Source organism: Opisthocomus hoazin, chromosome 4 (assembly GCF_030867145.1).
Source record: "Opisthocomus hoazin isolate bOpiHoa1 chromosome 4, bOpiHoa1.hap1, whole genome shotgun sequence".
NCBI lineage: Eukaryota > Metazoa > Chordata > Aves > Opisthocomiformes > Opisthocomidae > Opisthocomus > Opisthocomus hoazin.
Genome location: NC_134417.1, coordinates 44,579,035 through 44,601,520, shown reverse-complemented (window position 1 = coordinate 44,601,520; position 22,486 = coordinate 44,579,035). Strand labels below are relative to the sequence as shown.

General features: G+C 38.4%; 1 protein-coding gene across 2 annotated transcripts in view; it reads right to left on the bottom strand.

The window, feature by feature from the left end:
* Positions 1 to 22,486, bottom strand: part of ULK4 (unc-51 like kinase 4) — a 276,626-nt gene that overhangs the window by 57,710 nt on the left and 196,430 nt on the right. For both annotated transcript variants that reach the window (XM_075418820.1, XM_075418821.1), the window contains exons 33-35: positions 15,176 to 15,342; positions 11,601 to 11,699; positions 1,729 to 1,914 (exon numbers count right to left, since the gene is read on the bottom strand). In XM_075418820.1, coding sequence (XP_075274935.1) covers positions 1,729 to 1,914; positions 11,601 to 11,699; positions 15,176 to 15,342 — 452 coding nt within the window. The remainder of the gene's footprint in view (positions 1 to 1,728; positions 1,915 to 11,600; positions 11,700 to 15,175; positions 15,343 to 22,486) is intronic.

Here is a 22,486-nt window from a genome sequence, read left to right as displayed (position 1 = left end):
ATGATTATATTTCAATGTCTTTTGTGATTATGACAATTTTGACAAGATAATCATCTCCTCTGAACAGGACTTTTTAAGGTTTAGAGAAATAATGTAAGGTTTATTAAATAATCTGTCAAATTATCTACGAACTCTGCTTTCAAAAGAAATCCTATGATCTCATTAAAATAATTACAGAAAATCTATGCCTGATATAAATAAGAAGTACCAGTATCACTGGTATACAGAGGAGAGATCTAAAAGTACAGGAACTTGCAAGATTCGAAAGTGATAGCATAGCTTTGTTCTCTTAAGATAATCAACAAAGTTCCTGTGTTAAATATCCTGCATACTAGGTCAAGTTTTGAACCATAGTCTTCAAAATGGAGGGAAAGGAAACCAGTCTCTGGCTATGCTAAAATCAAATAATCTAGATACGTATATTGCAGCCTTATTTCTCTTTACTTTCCTCACAGTTTATTGCCTCTTTTCTCTTACTGCTTCTGGGAAAAAGTAAAAACCAGTTCTACACAGCACAACAGTTACATAGAAAGAGAAGCACAGGTACAAGCAAAAATCAATAGGAAGTATTTTTAAAAAAATCTTTGCTTGAATTCTCTTTTCAAGAAGAGCATGGGAAAATAAAGGAGTGAAACCTGAGATGATGTCAAGAATGAGAGAAATTACAAATTTTAAACATGATTTCATATTTAATTTGATATATTCATGCTTCTTTTAGGGGGAGACAGGACTGACAGAACTGGGAAGAAGGGTATGGTGTTTACTTTCCTGTGATGTAAATACAGCAGGCAGAAGAAAGAGGACAGGAACAGCTCTGAAAGCTCTACAAAAAGAGTTGCTTTCTCTTAACCCCGTAAGTAGGACGACTTCTGCTGCCACTGATTATGGCCTTACTCTAACAGCCAGCACTGCACTTGCAAAATTCAGGTGTCTTCTGCCTTTTACACTGGGGAAGTTACCCTCTTCTAATTAAAAACTCCTGCTCTTGGAGAGTAAAGGGTGAAGTAATCAACTAACACAAGGGGACAATGCAGGCAAAGCCTCTTATCAAGACACTTGAAGACCAAAAACACATTATTATCTGAGAGAACGTTACAGATACAGAAGCTTTTCCACCTAAGTTACTTGAAAGACTCAATACCGCTGCCATGACACCATGTCAGAGCATGACAGAATTGAAATCCCTACCCTTCAATAACATCACCAAACTCAGACCTGCACGACTCCCACTGACTGGGATTCTATGTTACAGCCACTCCAGCAGAAGTGGTCCCTATCGCTTGGTGAGGAGTCAGTAGTCTACGCACAAACCTACTTCAAGCACAAAATGCCATTTTATTCACTGTGAAATCAAGCACTGTGTTTCTGAACAGCTATTTAATGCTACAAGGTTAGCTCTTTCCAAAGGCATTCAGAAATTTTTTCCAATACTTCATAAAGCTAAAGTACTACACAAATATATAAATAACATAGGTTATTCAAATAGCTGAATGGATAACTGAAATGGGAGAAATCCAGCAACCCTTTTGTAAGAGGTTTTAAGTGTAGAAGGCTATCTTCTCCAGAGATGTTAACTGAAATGTAAAGACATGAAATTTAACTTCACATCTTTTGTTTTCAAAATTTCTTTATCCTCTTTTTTACTTGTGAAGAAAAAATGAGCCAAAAAATAACCAATGATATAAAAGAAACACACGAACTTTTAAAAATGTTTAGAAGCCAACTCACCAGCCTCTTTACAATTCTCAACAAAAGCTTCAGTTGTCGTGTATCTGTTTTGGACTTCAGTACTTCAGCAAAGCTGTCCATGTTTTCTGGAGACATGTTCTCCTGACTGTTCCCTCCATACAGCTGAACCAGCAATGACAAGCACTGTGAGGCACTCACAAATATTTCAGTATCTTCACTGGGAAGCTAAACATGAACAAAAATGAACAAACAAAAATCAAATTCCAATTTCAGAAAAATTGCATATCGCTGGGGACTTGGAAGAGTATTAACATTTGCATTGTGCCAGGAAAGAATTATTTCTAGTTGACTGACTCAAAATTCCATTAAACTAAGCTTAATAAAGTGATAAAAACATAATTAAAATATATGTGTTCTTAAGCAGCAGTATAACAATGTCTCTGCTATGAATCTATCAAATAGCCATCTATAGCGACATCATAAAAGCACCAAATATGTTGCTCCCAACTCTGTTATTTTCAGACAGTACATTTTGCTTTAAATAGAAGTAGTAATAGCAGAAAGTATCTTTATAACCATGCTGTCTAATCTTCTACATAATGCACACCATAAAACTTCGTTTAATTATTTCTAAATCAAGTCTGTGGCCTCTGGTTGCGGTAAAGCGCAGGCTATCTAGCTATTTAATGGATTTTAAGTAGTCACATTAGCAGGTACGTTTTGCAGATTTTAAGTATTTTCCTGAATTCCAGCTTTTATGCACTCCTTTGAAGAGCAGACACTGGAGCAGGCCCTAGCAACGGGATGGAAAAACTCTTTCCTGGGAAGCAAAATTATGGAAAAGATTTGGAGGCACCACTAATATGAATCTTTAAATGAGCTTCTGATAGTATAATCTGGAAATAACGAGTAGAGATATTGTATTATGCCTGTATTTGGCACTGTTGGAACGACTACAGTAATGCAATGCCTAGTTTTAGTGCAGACAGTTCATGAAAGCTGGTGGAAAAAAAAAATCACAGAGATTTATTTGGAACAGGCAAGAGGATGACAGATTGGAAAACATAACAGCAAAGGACTGGAGGAATTTAATGTCTATGGCTTATTAAAGGGAGGCTTAAAGAGTACTTGTTCATATTCTCCCAGCTACATGTAAGAAAAAACGGGCTGAGGAAAGGTTAATTCCTTCACCTGAAAAAAGACTGGTAAGAGAAGACAGCTCAAAATTTTAGATAAAGCAATTCAGATTAGACAGAAGATAATACTTTGATTTCTTTCTTTCTTTTCTTTCTTTCTTTCGAGCTGTTAACTACTGAAACAACTTTCTTAGGACTGAGACAGATTCTTCATCACAGGCAATTTATATGTCACCATAATATTTATTTTCTAAAAAAATAACAAAACTCTTTACTATAATGAGGAATTAATTTAGGAAAGTCCTATGTCTTGTGTTCCAGACTAAAAAGATCCCAGACTAAATGATTACAATAGCCTTTTCTTGCCTAACAATCTATGAACTGAACAAAATACACTAGTGGTGGTCTTAACCAATACAGTATAGAAGTGTAAAAACACCTCATCACTCCTACTCCTTTTTTTAATTCTAAAAGTACTATTTAAATACAAAGAAGCTAGATTAAAGTACAGTTAACAGACTGTCCTTACTGACAATAAAAAGGAAACAATGTATATAATCTGTTCAACCATTTATATAATATGCCCAACCATTTCAATAACGATTACTTATTTAATCTGCAGTGTGAACTTCCATAGTTTTTTTCATTTTAAGAAAAACCCATACAGTTACTTTAAAGCAATCTCTGAATATATCATCAGACACATACTCCTCAAATATTCAAGCATCAACTCCCCAGGGATCTGCATGCAAATACAATCCTGTTTTCCATTAGCTTCATACAGCTGGGTGTTTAAAACAGACTGAACTGAGATGTAAGCTCTGAATACATAGCCCCAAGACATATCACATTCTATTTAACCTAATGCTATGCAAGTGACAGGACCACAACAGCTATTTCTTCCACAGTTCTGTTGTATGGTTTTTCTTCATTCCAATCTAAATGCCACCTATTTGAATGTTTCCTTTCCAACACCAAGAATTATCTAATAACATCATCAACATAAGTAGCAAGGCTAAAAAGGAGGAAAAGCTACAAATAGTAACAAACTTTAAAGCTCCATTTATATCTTCAATCCTCATCAAGTGAAAAAAAAATTCCATTGATCTCACTGGGGGCTTTGATGCGACTTGTATTTCCTTCACTGAAAAAAAATATGCTATAAGATAAAGGAAGGAAAAATTAATGTATCTCTCTCATCCCTTTTAAAAGCAGCACTCTAACTTACAGTTTGTTACTAGATCAGTGAAGACAGGTCTATCAACCATTCCCTGAACAAAACCACAATACGAGAACTATATTCGATTTTCAAATGTTTGTTGGCTAACCAAAAATAAAAAATTAAAAAATCAGTGAACATTTGGACAGACACATCCTTGCCCTGGTATTGCAGTGGAGGCTAGCTCCCTGGGCTCCTTAAGCACAAAATCTCATAGAATCCTATAATTATTAAGGTTGGAAAAGACCTCTAAGGTCATCATGTCCAACTGCCAACCCATCACCACCATGCCTGCTAAACCATATCCCGAAGTGCAATATCAACAGGTTTTCTGAACACCTCCAGGGATGGTGACTCCACCACTTTCCTGGGAAGCCTGTTCCAATGCCTGACCACTGTTTCAGTAAAGAAATTTTTCCTAATATCTGATCTAAACCTCCCTGATGCAACTTGAGGCCATTTGCTCTTGTCCTATTGCTAGTTAGTTGGGAGAAGAGACCAACACCTGCCTCACTACAACCTCCTTTCAGGTAGTTGTAGAGAGCAATAAGGTCCCCCCTCAGCCTCCTCTTCTCCAGACTAAACAACCCCAGTTCCCTCAGCCAGTTCTCATAAGACTTGTTCACTAGACCCCTCACCAGCCTCGTTGCCCTTCTCTGGAGACCCTCCAGCAACTCAATGTCCTTCTTGTAGTGTGTGGTCCAGAACTGAACACAGTACTCCAGGTGCGGCCTCACCAGTGCCCAGTACATGGCACGATCACTTCCCTACTCCCGCTGGCCATATATAATTAGTAATCTCAACAGCCATAGTTGGAGATGAGACGGTTCCCAAAGTCTTATCTGAGATCTTCACCAAATATCAGAGGATTGGAAAGGCGTCAATCTCTCCAGAGGACTGCCCCTACAACAACCTTGTGTAAAGAAATACATAAAGCACCATGTCCTTTGCAGTTTTTCCTGACACCAGGAGGGTACATGACTTTCAAGGAAGCAAATGAGCAAGTCCAGTCTATTAGCATTATTCCCAAGGTAGGTTGTCTTCAGCAAGAGTCCCCAGTAAGTGAGACAGTGGAACATTTCGCCCTAGGTGAGGAGGAACTGGTCTTGGGCAAGCGGCTTTGCTTATCTCCGCTGGCATGCCCAACTTTTTATCACTGTTGCTGCTGTCCTTTGCCCACCAACGAGGAAAAGACAGACCCTGAAACTCTCCATACAAAATGTCTTAGCATCAGACAAGCTCGCTCTTCACAGGATATCAAGCTTTCAGTGACCATGCTCCAAACCCAGCCACCAGTACCATTCCAGGGTTCACAGTACTTGCCAGCCATGACATCATCCTAGTCAATCACAAATACCAATGAAGTCCTTCATCCCCTGTTGTACTTCAGGCTCTTCTGCTCCTCTGCTTCACCAGAGTCCCTCTGAGCTTCAGTGTTATCTGTAGAGTTTGGGCAGCAAGTTGCTGTCATCCTGGAAAACTGCAGGGTAAACCACTAACAGCATAGGTCTTGGATAAACAGGAAAACAAGCTGGGAATAGGAAAGACCATATTCACTCTGGAGGGGATGAGAATCATTGGTCTACAGTCTCATCCATCAATAATTAACATGCAAGAGGAACTCTCAGCAATATCCCTATTTAAGTATGCCCGCGTCAGCATTTTTCTCTATAACTCTCACCACTTTGCTGCTTCACTGCTGACAAGCAGCTATTTAGATGTCAAAAGTCGTAAGCTGATAACCTGAAATTTAACATTATAACCAGTACTAACACTGACTGGCAGCCAAAGAGTAGGAGATCTGAAGAAAATTATTGGTATGAACAAAAGCAATAACTGAAAATATAATAAATATCTGTAAATATAGAAACACAAGGAATGAAAATTCAGCTTTCAAGTAAATAGTATCTCATGTCTAATAGGAACAGCAAAGTTAGAATCATGTTGCTAGACAAAAAAATATACAGAGGGACGGTTCATCTCTTAATCAGCTGGAACAATGATTTGATTATTTTTCTAATCCTAACATTTCAATTTGATATGAAAAAGTATATCTCAGCCCTTTGAAATGCATTTATAGCTTTTAATGACAGCAGCTACTTCAGTTTTTGTTCTTTCAGGGGAGGAGAAACCCATGAGAAACTAGAGTTCTAACTCTTGAAGAAAGGATCTGCCCCCTAATATTTGACAATTACATGAAAAAACTCTAGTTGCCTTTCATTTCTTTTTGCTCTATCAGTCTTAGAGGGGATTTTGGATTCAGCCCTTCAGCGAGCTGGAAACATTAGTACTCCTTCTCCTTGCAGCTGTTAATATTCCGGGCTAGTGTATAGCTTGAAGAAAATCCTGCATCCTAAAATAAATTACTGAACAGCTAAAGTCATCATTTTTGCCATTCTCTAACTCAGAACTATAGATTTATTTTTCACTTCAAAGTTTTAAAATAATGCCTCATGACAAGACTTATGGGCACTAAAGATTGTGCAGTACTTATTACTTCATTTTTATGGCCATGTTATAACCTCCCGTAAACAGGCTCATAACGTAAAATTCTACTTCTCTTCCTTTCTAGACAGAACCTGCTCTGTGTATTTTAAGGTTAACATGGTGAAAAGCAGGAAGTTTCTTGTTATTACACATCTATATTTCTGCAGTCTGTTTTCAAAAACGCCTTCATTTTGAACTGAGTTGCAGTGTGTTCATGAATTGCAAACCGTTGCAAGCAACCTGTGATCATTCCAGCTGAAGTGGCAGTTTTCACACTGCTGGAGTTGTTACAGCATCTAATTTTAGCGCTACAATGAAACTGTCTGGATTACCCGGAGGGGACACTATTTCAGCGCATTAATGAGGTTATACACAAAGAGAGTTTATTATGATAAGAAATAGATGTTCATTAGATCAGGAATGTGATTACAGAATGTGCTGTAAAGGAAGCACCATTGGGAACTATAGGGAAGATGATTTTGCAAACATTAAACAAAATGTAAAAGCAAAGCATCATTACTAAATCTGCTAATTTAGTATGTTGCTCTTACTAGTAAATATACACAGTTTTAAATGAAAAAATAAAACATTATATTTTGGCTTAGGGCAAAATTCTTGTCCTCATACTTAAGGGAAAACATTTTTAAAAACATTGTATTTTCAGTTCATTTTAATATATCCTGATTGCTGAGAAACTAAATCCCCATTCTGAAATTCTGTGCTTGTGACAATATACTCTTATTTCCTTTGGTGTGTTTTAGTTTGCTTATTTTGCTGTAGTTCGTTTTTTTGTTGTTGTTGTTGTTTTAGGGTAGCTCTGTAGAGAATTCTTCAAATATAATTCACAGATAGCATTTCAAATACAATAACAGCAATACATTTTACAATACAGGAAAAAACCATACGTCTTTCCACTCTGACCACAGAACTGTCTGTATTCCTAAGAAACATGAAATAAAATTCTACAGTCCACAGGGTTACCATTCTTCTGCAGTCATTTTCATTATTCATCGACAAATACCCTCATGTGCTCCGAAACTGCAGTCAGGGCACAGCCTTAGAGCCAGTGCAACGTAGACAGAAAGGACCTAGAAGAGCTCATCTCATTCACCCACATGCACTGAGGCTTTGTATTTGTCTTCTGCATGTTTGCACACGCTTAACTGGTCTTTCAGCAGTAAGATACAGAGCACAGTAATCAATTATATATTTTACTAATAATACTATAATGAAGAAGCCTAGCACCAAAAGACAAGAAAAGTTCTCTCCCAGCTGGTAGGCTGCAGAAAAGACTGGAAGATCTATACCTAGGATCTATAGAGGAACAAAACTCCTTTCTATAAGTACTGGCAAGGTTTCTGAACAGTTTCTGAAAATCCACAATGAAGTGCTTTCAAAAGTAACCAACCTGTGTTGTGGTTTTTTTTCAGTATAACAGTACATCAAAAAGTAGAAGGTATTTTTATATCTTCTGTAATTGTTGCACGTTTCAGTATAATAACCAAACTACATTTATCACAGAAACACAAAACCGCTGAAATTGGGCAAGACCTTTCAGATCGAGTCCAGCTGTTGGCCTAACACAGCCAAGTCCACCACAAAACCGTGTCCCTAAGCACCACATCTCCAGGGCTTTTCAGTACCTCCAGGGATGGTGACTCAACCACTTTCCTGGGCAGCCTGCTCCAATGCTTGACAACCCTTCCAGTAAAGAAATTTTTCCTAATATCTAATCTAAATCTCCCCTAGTGCAACTTGAGGCCATTGCCTCTTGTCCTATCCTTGTTATTTAGGAGAAGAGACAGACAGCGACCTCGCTACAACCTCCTTTCAGGTAGTTGTAGAGAGTGATAAGGTCTCCCCTCAACCTCCTCTTCTCCAGACTAAACAACCCCAGTTTCCTCAGCCACTCCTCTTAAGACTTGTTCTCTGGACCCTTCACCAATCTCGTTGCCCTTCTCTGGAGACGCTCCAGCAACTCAGTGTCTTTCTTGTAGTGATGGGCCCAAACCTGAACACAGTATTCAAGGTGTGGCCTCACCAGTGCCAAGGACAGGGGCACAATCACCTCCCTACTCCTGCTGGCCACACTATTCCTGATACAAGCCAGGATACCGCTGGCCTTCTTGGCCACCTGGGCACACTGCTGGCTCATGTTCAGCTGGCTGTCAACCAACACCCCCAGGTCCTTTTCCATTGGGCAGCTTTCCAGCCACTCCTCCCCAAGCCTGTAGCATTGCACGGGGTTGTTGTGACCCAAGTGCAGGACCCAGCACTTGGCCTTGTTGAACCTCATACAATTGGCCTCAGCCCATTGATCCAGCCTGTCCAGATCCCTCTGCAGAGCCTTCCTACCCTCAAGCAGACCAACACACCTGCCCAACTGGGTGTCAGCTGCAAACTTACTGAGGGTGCACTTGATTCCCTTGTCCAGATCTTGATAAAGATATCTATGTTCAAGTGGAGAAACATTACACAAAAAACCCTAAGTGTAATTAACTTTTAAACAATAAGCTGCCAAGCACAACACTAAATGCTCAATTTATTTTCCTCTTATTGATCAATTAAGGGCAGACTGATAATGGGATTAAATATTAATTCTCCATATTTGCAGTGTTTTCTGCATGACACAATTTATAATTATTTGATCTTCTGCATTCTTATAAACTCCAAATTTTCATTTATGTGCAATCTAGGTTTCCTACATTTGCTTTGCTATGCTGTAAGAGATAGACTAAATCACAATTACAGAAGGGAAAAATTGATTCTAAGTTTTTTACATTTTTAAGTTTAACTCACATTGATTTTTCAGGGATTGTTAATAGAGATAAACATGTAGAACTTGAGGAAAATAAATAAATAAATAGACAAGTCAACGGGGTATGGACCAATCATCTACTTGAGGGATATACATATCAATAAGGGAAATCAATTATTCAAAGTGACATAATAAACCATAAATATGGTAAGATGGATAGAAATAAGGCAACCGGAGAAAATAATTTTAACTCGATATGTAAAAGTGATGGTTAGTTCAGAATTTAAGACCTCCATTATCTCCAGAAAATAAAGTTCACAAAGAACTGCATGCCTCAAAACAATAAAAAAGCGTTATATAGCTACACAGCTCAATGAATGTAGAGAGCTACTGTTGGCAGCTCCCCAGAACTTAAGCTTAGGTAGGCCTGAGACTTTCTGAGGGGTAGGGAACACATACATCTTGAGAGACCCATTAGACTTCATAAAGAATCTAGTCTTACCTAAAGACATTAGAGCATAAAACATTTTAAACAAGTGGATCCTAAATGTTAAAATTATTATTCCATTGTTCAAACTCTTCCAGCTTTTACAGGAAATATTCAATACAGCAATGGGTAAATGACACAAAATTTGACAAACCTAGCTGAAATAACTTTCATAAAACCAATCAAGCACATGTATGTAAAGAACAACACATACACATTACAAGAGAAAATCCCTCAGTTTTCTAAAATACTTCACAAATTTCAGATCCAAAACAAATGAAAAAAAGAAGCAGCTGCAATGGTCTTTACTCTTTACCCATATGTTAAAATCAGCAGATTTTAAATAAGCAGAATTTTAAACCTACCAGAACCTGTAGAAATACAGAACAAAGCAAAACCTAGTGGTAATTTGCAGCCATGCTTCTGAAATACAAGGGCAAGTCAGAATCTAATCAGTACGTGCTAACTATACAATTATCCTATCCTTTAATTAAAAACTTACAAAAGACTTCCAGGTGGTATAGGCTGAGTAAAGCTTGGCCTCTAATTTTCTGTTCTTTAGAGAGTTAATGGAATTTAAATTTATGTCTAATTTCACTTTAAAGGAACATTTGTGTCTCTTCATGTCTTACTGTTTATCATATATAGTAATTTTAAAAAGTTAATAGAAAATACATTAAAGGAATTGATAAAGATGAAATATTATATAGTTGAAATTCAGTCAATTTGTTTTAGGTCATTCAGCGAACATTTCCAAAATGCCTTTGTCAATGGATGCTTAAAAAAACCCCCAAAACATCAAAGGAGGACTTGGCAACAAGTATAATGCCAAAAATTAATAAAAAAGGAATCACACTCTTCCCCAGAACAGAAGATGACAGTGCTAAAGATAGTAAGAGAGCCACAGGTATTCATATCACAATACATCTGAAAACCTATATTTAAATGAAAAACAAAAAAAAATTGGGGCTGGAAGAGAACACAGTGAATCTGAAATGCCTCTAAGTGAAACAACCTGGGAAGGACAGTGTGATATGCCAGAGGGAAATTCCCACATACCATTTTAATGGCTTTATGTTGAATAAAAGGCTGAGGCAGCCTTTAAAAAGCCTGTCTGGCTCCAGAAGTATTCCTGTACCACAAGCTGTTACACACAGAGCCAGTACACATCTCTGGCACAGTATGATGGAGGTTGAGCCAATGGAATGAGTCAGGGCCACAACATATCACTCCGTGGAGATATCAGTGAAGCACTGTGACATCTAGTAAACCCTGGAAAAGACTAACTTTAAACAGACTGGCTTCAAAGGTGTTTACAGATCACCAAGGACCATTCCCACTCATAAAGCCCTCATGATCACGTTCAAATAAAACTAAACTCTTGAGAAAAACTCAGAAGGCACAAACCCAAGAAAATAATATTAAAAGACATCACTCACTGCAAACTAATTTTAAATATACTAACTTTTCTAATGGTAGCAGTACTTTATCCAAATTTTGAATACCATCCTTTCCCCATGCTATGATCACTAACCAGTCCATTCTAAAGGGCTAAAACTTGGCTACACATATGTATCTGACCGGCGAATCTGCAGCCTGCCCCTCATCCCCCTTCTCTGCATGGGACAGACTTACTCTGACGTCACCGGTAACTGCAAGTCACTGTGACCTATAGTTTCTTAAAAGATCATTAGAGTCCTTCCTTCATACTAAGTGGGAGCTTATAAACAATGAAAAACCAGCAGAGTTCCAAGATGTTGAATTCAGTTGAATAATCCCAATTTCAGCAACATTCCAAAAGCCTTACAAACAAGCAGTTCTCACCAGTTGAATAAGCAGGCTAATTAGGTCCGTCAGGGGTTTATTGATAAGCAGAAGATCTTCAGCAGCCTGTGTCCCCCCTCCTGTGCCAGATTTCTGTGCCTTAATAAGAGGAGGAAAAATAAAAAGCAACTTTAGTGACTGTTCTGTTATGAGAAACAAATTAGGTGGTCAAAGTTTGAACGGAAGTTTGAAGGAGACTTACACACTCTTTTCTAGTTAAATATTCCTGGGCTCTAAATGAGCAGTTAAGCTCCCTGTGTCTCTAGCAATAAGCACAAAGCAAAAGAGACTCATGTTGTCATGCCCATTCTGCACAGGCTGAATATCCTGACCTACCTGACATTTCTTCAGCAAAAGATATCTCTAAAGCCATAAATGTTTTGTGTATTTGTATTCTCTTTCAACATGACTATTTTTTTTTCCTTTATCAGGAACAACTTTAAGTGCAACTCAAAACAAGAAAATCAAGGTGACCGAAAAGTTAGGATTCTCAGCAATAATATCCAATTTTGTCCTTCTGACTCACCTTGTAACCTGAAATATTAATAACAAATCATAGTAATTTAAATTATTTTTAAAATAGGAATAATAAAATCCGTAAGTGACCAAAGTCTGTGATATGATCTGTTACTAACTGTAATTCTGTCATCCCCCCTTATCAAAACACACTGCCATCCTAGGCAGTGCTATTTTTGACCCATCCCTACCCCAGGACAACAGAAAAGTCTGCTTGCAAGATTTTTCATTTAGCATCTTGCAGCAGATTTGGACCATGACCCTATACAGTCTAGCTGCTATAGGAAAATGTAAACATTTTGTCTAAAGAACACATTTAAAAATCATTTTGTATTGTGTTTCATTTAAAGCTCAATCCTAAAACTGTCATCCGAGTGTAATACCTGAGGATTTTCATTTGGTTAAGCAAACACAAAAGCAGGTCCCCTGAGACAGGAGACACTGCTGCTAAAGCTCCACTGTTGATACTGATGAGTTGAAAGGATAATGCCTTTCTTCTGGGAAGCATTTTGAAATAAAAGAGATCTGAAGAGATGTTTCTCCAGGTAATGAGACACACTGGTATGTCCCTCACTGAGACTCACCACACTGACCTGGAACACTGAAGTCCAAGAAGGGCAAAAAGACATAGCGCAGAGAAGACAAAAAACCTGACTGTTTATATTAATCAAGAAAGGGAAGTAAGCCACCTTCACTTCAGCAAAATTTACAATGCCTTTTTCTGGTTAGTGCTTGGATGAGAAGACAGACATTCTCTATCAGGGATGTTTGATGATTTTCTCTAACTTTAATACTTCTAATGTCTTTGAAAAGACAATGAACAGTATCACTAAAGGAATTACACCTTATATATGCGTATAAAGGATACATGCTATACCATGCTTTAACTTACATGAAGTCACTAAATAGAGTCCATTTCTCAAATTGAGACTGCAAATTACTTTCAGGTACTGTGGAACAATGTACGATGAAACTTCTCCAAAACAGATACGCAAACTACTCTGAACTTTTATACCATTTCCATTAAAACACAAGCACTTGGACCACAGAGAGCAAACTCTTAAATGAAGCAGGATATTGTTATCAGCACCATTCAGCATAAAGTACTGAAATGTAAAGGAAAAGTAGTGTCATGTTTTGCTTATGTAGCTGGATAAGATTATCACTTTACATATAAAAAGCTTAAATAAAAAAGATTAAAGTGGAGGTAGTACCATCCGTAAAAGTAATCTTAAGCCTCAAAAATGGATAATAATGAGAAAATCTGACTATTTCAAGTTCTGGTTTAGAAGGCATCTCCTTCAGAAATTCCCTAGAAAAAGTGGTCCAAGAATATCTTTTATCACTACAGTGATACATTTAGTGACACACAGATAGTGGAATACTCTGTAAATACGTGGTAAACAGCAGTCACCAACTAATGGCCATCATTCAACAGGACATGCGTACTGAGGCAGCTGTAGAACCCACAGTGGCCCTGTGATAAGTATTGTCAAGACAAGTTTGCCAAAGCAAGTACCACCACCGCAAAATTAGTCTTACAGGGTACAAGGCAGAGTTGTGCTTCAAAACTCAGTTTCCAGCTGCCTCTTGTCATCCGTTAGCCTTCCAGAGCAAAGTGATTACTTTGCCTAGAGCTAGACAAAACTAGAGCTGGAGTTACAGTCCATCAACCAATTGATGTATTCATGTAAAGCCAGAACAGAATTTGGCTTTGAATGTTTAGATTTAATTTTGTATCTAAATAAAAATCACCAGTTTCACTTATATTATCAATCCATGTGCAAGATCCTCTCTCCTCATATGTGTTCTTCAGTATAACTGGCCTCACCACTATTGCATGGAGCTAAGTACAGAATTTCTCTCTCCCTAATTACACAGAGGACTGCCAAAAATATGACAATCAGCAATTAGCCTACAAAATTTGATTTACAAAGTGATTCTTAGATGAGAAACCCATTACAAAACCTGCTATTAGAGAACTAAAAAAAGACAACGTATTGTACCATCAGATCTAAATTCTTTCTTCCAAAAATTAAAAAAAAAAGACCCACACCTCTCAGTGAAATATCTGGTTGATAACATAACTGATTACATAAATCTGTGCAGGGAAAAAAAAAAAAGCGCTGAATTTTCAACACTCACTTCATACATTAAATCTTCTTAAAAAAACCCCAGAAAAACCCAACCAACAGCGGAGGGCCTTTTCAGAATAAAGAAGTCATGTCCTGAAAGACAATACAAGCTGGCTGCAATCTTTTGAATCTCTGTCCTCCAGAGGTACTGGACACAACAGGCTTCTCTGCTCTTCAGCACATAATCCCCAAACCATTAAAAACCTCACACGAAGAGTATGCGTTGTTGTCGTTCGCAGCCTAAATACAGAAGCTACTTCCACTTGATTAAGTTAGAAACTTGGCAGATCATTTCAAAACAAAGCAAATCTTGCTAGCTTAACATCATGTCTAAAAAAGGATGAATGTTTTTGCTTTTTTTTTTAAAGAGAGTTATGTGCAATTTCTTTGAATAGTGTCTTTTTGTGCTCCGTTTTTATGAGGGAGGATGTCTTCTTTGGAGGAGGAAGTCCTACCAATGCCATAATTTGCAGTGGTTCAGACAGAAACTTGGAAGACAAACTGAGGAGCATAAGGGAGGAAATACTTTTGTCACTGCACATGCAGAGGTTACCTACAGTAATCACATGTGATTTATAATAAAAAGATGTTGTTTTTTAAGAGATATCTTATTTTATAATGAATGGGAAAAAAATGCTTTGAACTATTATTGAGTAAATGTTGAATTAAGCTACTTATGGAGTACAGAAACAAACCAGTCAGCTAGGACCTGTGTTTCCAGCACATAGTAAGGCTAGTACAGCCAGACTAGCCAGGCAAGTACATGAAACAGCGACATGAAATTGAAAAATATGTGCTTTTCTCTTTCTACAAAACTAAAAATTCAATAAAATCAGAATAGTGGGAATTTCATTATTAGGATAACAGGAAGTTACCTAAAATATTGTTTAAGATGGTGATGACCCCAGGAAATAAATTCCATACCTGTAAAGTCTGGCGCACAACGTTTGCTGTATACATCAGCATGCAGCGCAAAATGTCAAGCAAGGACAGAAGCAGTGCATTTGCTGTCTTGATGCAGCTTTTATCATCTGCCTCCAAGTACAGATCCACAGTCTCTATTAGGAGATTACAGATGTGATGAGTCAGTCCTACACAGAAAGTGAGACAAAGAAAAAGCAACAGACTATCAGGAAAAGAAGAATGTGGAAGGTAGCCCAGTTAAAAGTAATAGATTGGCATGAAAACAAATTTCACATACATTATGAATATTTATTCAATTTTGTATTTTTAGCCATTATTATAATTACTTCCTCTTCCATTCTGTTTGGAGCAGCTCATAAAGAAAGCTAAACTGATACAATCAAATTTGCTAATTGCATGGAAAATTATGTAACATTCATTACATAAAGACAGACTTTGAATCCTAAACTTCTCTGCAGCATGCTGGTACAGGAGTCTCGTTCAGAACACTCCTGGGTCACAAGAATTAAGCAACTTCTCCAGACTGTTACAAAATGACACCTCAAGGTCAGAGCCTAAAGTTTTCTTTCTTAACTGGTCCGTCAGTTACAACCTTCCCCATATGCTTTAACTGTAGAATTGAACAGTGTTATGCTAAACATAAAATATATTCAGAAGAGCATTATAAGTGAAATATTGAATAACACACCTAAACTGCTATTAGACTTGTTTGACTGGTGGTAGTAAAAAGTTTCCTGAAAACACCTTCCTGTTTTCAAGCTTTTGTTTCAGCTCCTTTGGAATTTAGGGACATCAGCTCCTGTAGCTTGCTTAACCCCCAAATCACATATCAGAAAAAATACAATCCATTTCAAGGCAACACCGATTCAGTTCAGAATCTTTCTTATTTTTAAATACAAAGTGACTCAGTTCATTATCTGATCTTAATCTTTTTCTTTCAGAGTTTCATCAGGAACGAAAGATACTTTGTTCCTCACCAAGAACATAATTATGTTTGTAAACTATCCTCTTTCAAACTGGTAATTAGCCATACTGTGACTTGGGAGCACATATGTAGTAACATTGCAGTATATTTATATATTAGCTTCAGTCCCCATGACAGCCAAAAATAACTTCAGTATTTTACTGATCTCACTGAAGTAAAAAGACTCTTTTTCTAAGTTCTTCTTTAAAAAGTAATTGTATATATTTTTATAAACATCAGTTCAAGATTAAAATGAGATACTGTAGATTACAATATGTAATTACATCATTCAGCTTTTGAGAGTAGGCAAATTTGTGAGGTGTTGAACTATTTGGGTTTGAAAGCTGCCCCATCAATTAACCAAACTTCCATGGAATATTTTCCACCTCTATTCATCAACCTTAATACCTTCCTCAGGAAATTAAATAAAACCCCCTTTCATTTAGATTACAGTTGCGGGTCAGGATCATTAAGACTTGCCCTATTCTTATAGCTCGCATCTTTTGTGTTTCTATGTTACTAGTATTATTCCTTCACAACAGTTTGATTGATGGACTACAGCTCAGGCTAAGCTTTGAATTTCCTGAGGTTTTGTCTGCATAAACCAAACTCTCAAAATTATATCAGTCTAATCTCACACATTTAATTTCCTTCTCCTTTTTTGAAGTACAATTTCTGCTGCAGTTCTGAACACTTCATGCAAAAACGAGATAGCATGCAGAGACACATTTAAATGATGTCACCAATGTTCATCATGAAGAAAGAAAACAAACATAATTATATGTCTACCAATACAAGACTTGTGGTTATTCTACGCCTTTTTTCACCAGGCTAAACTAGAACAAACTTAAGAAAACAGTCCAGTAAGAGTTGGTCCCTATCAAAGCGAGGTCTGCAAAATTGCCTGCAGGGATCTGTCCAAGTACACTCTGTTTCTCCCTGTATATGACCACCAAACCCACAGCCACATCAAAATGAGTGAGTCAGCCTATTATTTCTAGATGGCTTACATATAACCCTTAAGCCAGTGACTTGGAGATTAACGCTGAGAAGGCCACTTTCAAGTGAAGGCAATGTATGGATCATCATCAAGAATTTTTTAGGCAGTAGTCTTCTCGGCATTCATAGCACTAAGTAGGGAATGACTAGTAGTGAGTAAAACAACAGGATCCATGACTCTGACGTGCAAAGCTTTCCCTTTCAACTTCGAAGAGAACAACTTGTTTATTCCCTTGACTGTACCAGCCTGAGTCTCACAACTGCTTCACTCCTGATGTTCAGAGAACATGGAGGTGAACCAAATGTTCAACCTTCTCCCCATCCATTAAGACATGAATAATATAATCACCTAGATTTTATTCTCTTGAAATATCTACATCCTAAGGACATGTGTATTAGCAACCCTGCCTCCAAACACCTGAAATACATCAGAATATTCATATTTACTTAGTTTATGAAAACATCAGAATTGGTGGATTTTATATAGGTAGATACATGCTCACGCACAATTATATGTACAAAGATATGCATGTTAAATTTGAAAACTGGGGGAGGGATTTGTGTGTTTGTGTGGAACTCTTCCTAGACTTAAGATACCTTTGGAAAATTTAACACATCAAAACTTTATAGTAAGACATCTAAAATAAATCACTGGTGCAAAACGTTCCCTAACATGCTGCATGATTCATATAGAAACCTGATAAATGCTTGGTTCCACAGATAAAAAAAGAAAAACCCACAGATTGACCTCTTGCCAAGTACATAAAGTTCCAGACGTGCTCTTTAAAATACTTTAGTGTGTCACAACAAAACAAAAATTGGAGGCCACAACTGTAGACATGTAAATATACTCCTTGCTTACACTACCAGACAAAATACATATTCTTTGCCCTCAGAAGAAAATTGGGAAGCTGGTACAATTTACAGTGACCATGACAAAATTCAATAGAAATGTAGCAGCTTTGGCCATCAGCACTGTAACCAATTTACTCAAAAGGTAGCTATAAAGTTGAAAACCAATACATTTCAGCTTTCCAAAAATTGAATCTCACAACAGATAATCTGAAAAAAGAGGACGCAACTTTAAAAAAAAATAGAAACTGTATTCATAATTTAGCAAATCATAATATAAAAATCGCATATGGACGTCTAAGTTTCAGAAGATACATTGAAGATTTTCTGCCGGATTTTACAAGTGATTCAAGAATCATAGAATCGTTTGGGTCGGAAGGGACAGTTAAGGGTCATCTAGTCCAACCCCCCTGCAATGGGCAGGCACATCTTCAACTAGATCAGGTTGCTCACAGCCCCATCCAACTTGCCTTGAACATTCCCAGAGATGGGGCATCTACCACCTCTCTAGGAAAACTCTTCCAGTCCTCCACCACCCTCATGGTAAAAAAATTCTTCTTTATATCTAGTCTAAATCTGCCTTCTTTTACTTTAAAACCATTACCCCTTGTCCTATCACAACAGGCCCTGCTAAAAAGCCTGTCCCCATCTTTCTTATAGGTCCCCTTTAAGTACTAAAAGGCTGCAATTAGATCTCCTTAACACCTTCTCTTCTCCAGGGTGAACAGCCCCAACTCTCTCAGCCTTTCCTCATAGGAGAGGTGCTCCAGCCCTCTGACCATTTCTGTGACCCTCTCTGGACCCACTCCAACAGGTCCATGTCTTTCCTGTGCTGGGGGCTCCAGAGCTGGATGCAGGACTTCAGGTGGAGTCTCACCAGAGTGGAGTAGAGGGGCAGAATCACCTCAGGATACAGTTGGCTTTCTGGGCTGTAAGCGCACATCACTCTCTCATGTGCAGCTTTTCATTCATCAGTACCCCCAAGTCCTTCTCGGCAGGGCTGCTCTCAATCCCTTCCACTCCCCAGCCTGTATTGATACCGGAGGTTGCCCCAACTCAGATGCAAGACCCTGCACTCACCCTTGTTGAATCTCATGAGTTTCACATGCGCCCACTCTTGTGCTTGTCCAGGTACCTCTGGATGGCATCCCATCCCTCAGGCGTGTCAACTGCACCACTCATCTTGGTGTCATCTGCAAACTTGCTGAGGGTGCACTCCATCCCACTATGTCATTGATGTAGATATGTAATGGGCCCATATGGACCCCTGAGGAACACCACTTGTCACCAGCCTCCATCTGGACATTGGGCTGTTGACCACTACCCTCTGGATACAACCGTTCAACTAATTCCTTATCCACCGAACAGTCCATCCATCAAATCTGTATCTCTCCAATTCAGAGAGAAGAATGTTGTGGGGGACCATGTCAAAGGCTTCACAGAAGTCCAGATAGATCACATCCATAGCTCCTCCCTTGTCCATTGATGCAGTCACTCCATCATAGAAGGCCACTAGGTTGGTCAGGTAGGACTTGCCCTTGGTGAAGCCATGCTGTCTGCCTCGAATCACCTCCCTGTCCTCCATGTGCCTTAGCATAGCTTCTAGGAGGATCTGTTCCATGATCTTCCCAGGCACAGAGGGGAAGCTGACAAGTCGGTAGTTCCCAGGGGTCCTCCTTTCTACCCTTTCTAAAATTGGGCACGATGTTTCCCTTTTTCCAGTCACCAGGGACTTCATCTGACCACCACAACTTTTCAAATATCATGGAGAGTGGCTTGGGAATGACACCAGTCCATCCCCTCAGGACTCTGGATGCATCTGGTCAGGTCCCATAGACTTCTGTATGTTCAGTTTCCTCAGGTGGTCACAAACTTGATCTTCTCTTAAAGCGGGAGGGACTTTGCTCCCCCAGTCCCTATCTCGTGGTTCGTCCATTGGAGAAGTGTGCGAAGAGAGGTTGCCAGCGAAGACTGCAGCAAAAAAGTTGCTGAATACCTCAGCCTTCTGCTCGTCCTTTGTCACCAGTCTTGTTCATCAATGGGGTACATCATCTTTGACCTTCCTTTTCTGGCTGTAGAAGCCCTTATTGTTATTCTTAGCATCCCTTGCCAAGTTCAGCTCCAACTGCACCTTGGTCTTCCTGATCCCATCCCCACACAACCTTGCAGCATCCCTATACTCTTCCCGGGATATCTGTCCCTGCTTCCATTGTCTATGCATTTCCTTCTTGCCTTTTTGTTTGTCAGCAAATCTTTACTCAGCCATGCCGCTCTCTTGCCTTCCTTTCCTGATTTCTTACACCTGGGGATCAAGAGCTCTTGCGCTCTATGGAAAGTGTCCTTAAAGATCTGCCAGCTCTGTTCTGCTCCCCTGTCCCTAAGGGCAGTTTCCCAGGGGATCCTACTGTCTAACTCCTTGAACAGCTGGAAGTTTGCTTTCCTAAAATTCAGGGTTGTGTCTTTACTCTTCGGCTGACTTCTATCCCTTAGGAATGCAAATTCCACCAGAGCATGATCACTGCAGCCCAGGCTGCCTCCAGTCCTGAAATCACCAATTTAGCTCACTTGTGTTGGTGACCAACAGGTCCAGTATCTTATCCCCTCTGGTAGGACTGTCTCTTATGTGGCTTAAGAATTGCATGCTTCTTAATCTCCAATAATGCCCAAACCAATATTTATCTTTAAAAACTTCAGACAATATATTTGTGAGACATATTAAACAGACACAAGTTTCTTCTGCAGTAATTCTCAATTGTTCATCAGAAAGTAAAATAGACTGATTCAAAAGGCACCCTCCATGCACTCCTGAACTTTGAAAGCGGTGGATCTGAATCTGAATTGTGTATCACAGTGGAGAGCTAAACTCAGTTAAATGGAGGAACACTGTTCTACTGAGAACGACTACATATTTCTAAGTATTCTGGCACTTCCAAGGATGTTGGTAACGGTACACTTTGTCAAGAGGAAAACGTTAGTGACAGTTTACACGGGTTAAAGTAACGCATCATAATTTCTTTCAGCTGGGCATTTCTTATTAAGAGTTAAGTAAAAACTTATTAACTTACAGATTTTTTTTTTTTTGTTAGTCTACTAATTTGCAGATTTCAGCAAACAATTAAAATATGACACCATATCACTTATAGCTACAGTTATTTAAATCTATTACAATACTTCATAGTGCACTAGTCATGCCTTATATTTATCTGTAAAAGGAGAATCTTCAAAATTCAAGCCTCATTGCAGTGCTGTTATTCAAATTTTGCAGAAAAATAGAGCAAACTTGGATTTTGCATTAGAATTACTCTGTTTATAAATGAACATAACTAGAATTAAACAAAGAACATGTTCTAATTGCAGCCCAAGATCCTCATACGTATTAAAAGGACTGCATCCACAATTCCTAGCCACAGTTTTACAGCATTTGACAAACGCAGTGTTCACAGGAGAGTATCTTTCCTGCCCAGAGATCCCTACAATGAACTGAACACGTCGCTAGTAGTACTTTACAAATGTGCACTGTGATGCCTATGCTTGTGTTTTACAAATCTTTTCAAAAGATAAAAGGAGTCTTTTGGCCCGTGATACAGCTAATCGGACAGAATGTGCCATGATACCTTCTGGAATGAAAACTGAGAGGAGATATTTTATTCTCACCTATTAGCAAGATGGATAAAGGAAAAGAAATCCTCGCTTCCAAATCATATGAAACATCAAAGGACAGACTAGGAAGCAATCTTCTAGGCAATCCTTTCATGCCTACCACCAATTAGAGCATTCAACAAACCTGTCTGCTTCTAGCTGAAGAAAATGCTAGAGCAGGCGCACTTCCCCCGAACAATGCCACCACACAGCCAAGCTGCCAGCAGCAAAACCCTCAGCCCGGCAAAAAGGTTTCTCTTTGTTCCTTTCTTCACATTGCTCTCTGGAGAGCTGTTTTTCCCATTTGTATCACACCTACACAACTGAATCCCCAGGGTTATTATCGAATATATATTCACTAGACTCTTCTTCCTTCTTTTAGTTAGAGTGGACCTGACCTGCTTAGGTTTTTTGCCCTATTTAAAAAAAAAAAAAACAACAAAAAAACCAAATCAACATAGTAACATATTGGGAACTGGAAATGATATCGTCAGACTAACTAGAAAATATATTTCATAATCTTTTTAATGTTAATAATAAAACTCAAAAACATTGCTAAAAAGAAACAGGACTGTGGTCTGATAGATTCTTTCACAGAGGAATTAGCTCCTCAGTACCCGGGCACTTAAGATAATCCATCATGTCACAAAGATTCTTCATAAAACCTTATTTACCTACATAAACCTTGGATTTAGTTTGCATTCTTTGCTTCACAGCCCTGCTACTCAAGGTTTCCTGTTTTGAACAACAGAAAACAGGCAACACAAAGCAAATGGCATCTTTAGGTAATGGCATCTTTAAAAGAGGCTCACTGCTTTTATTGTTATTTTTATTTATTATTTGTTACTATTCATAGT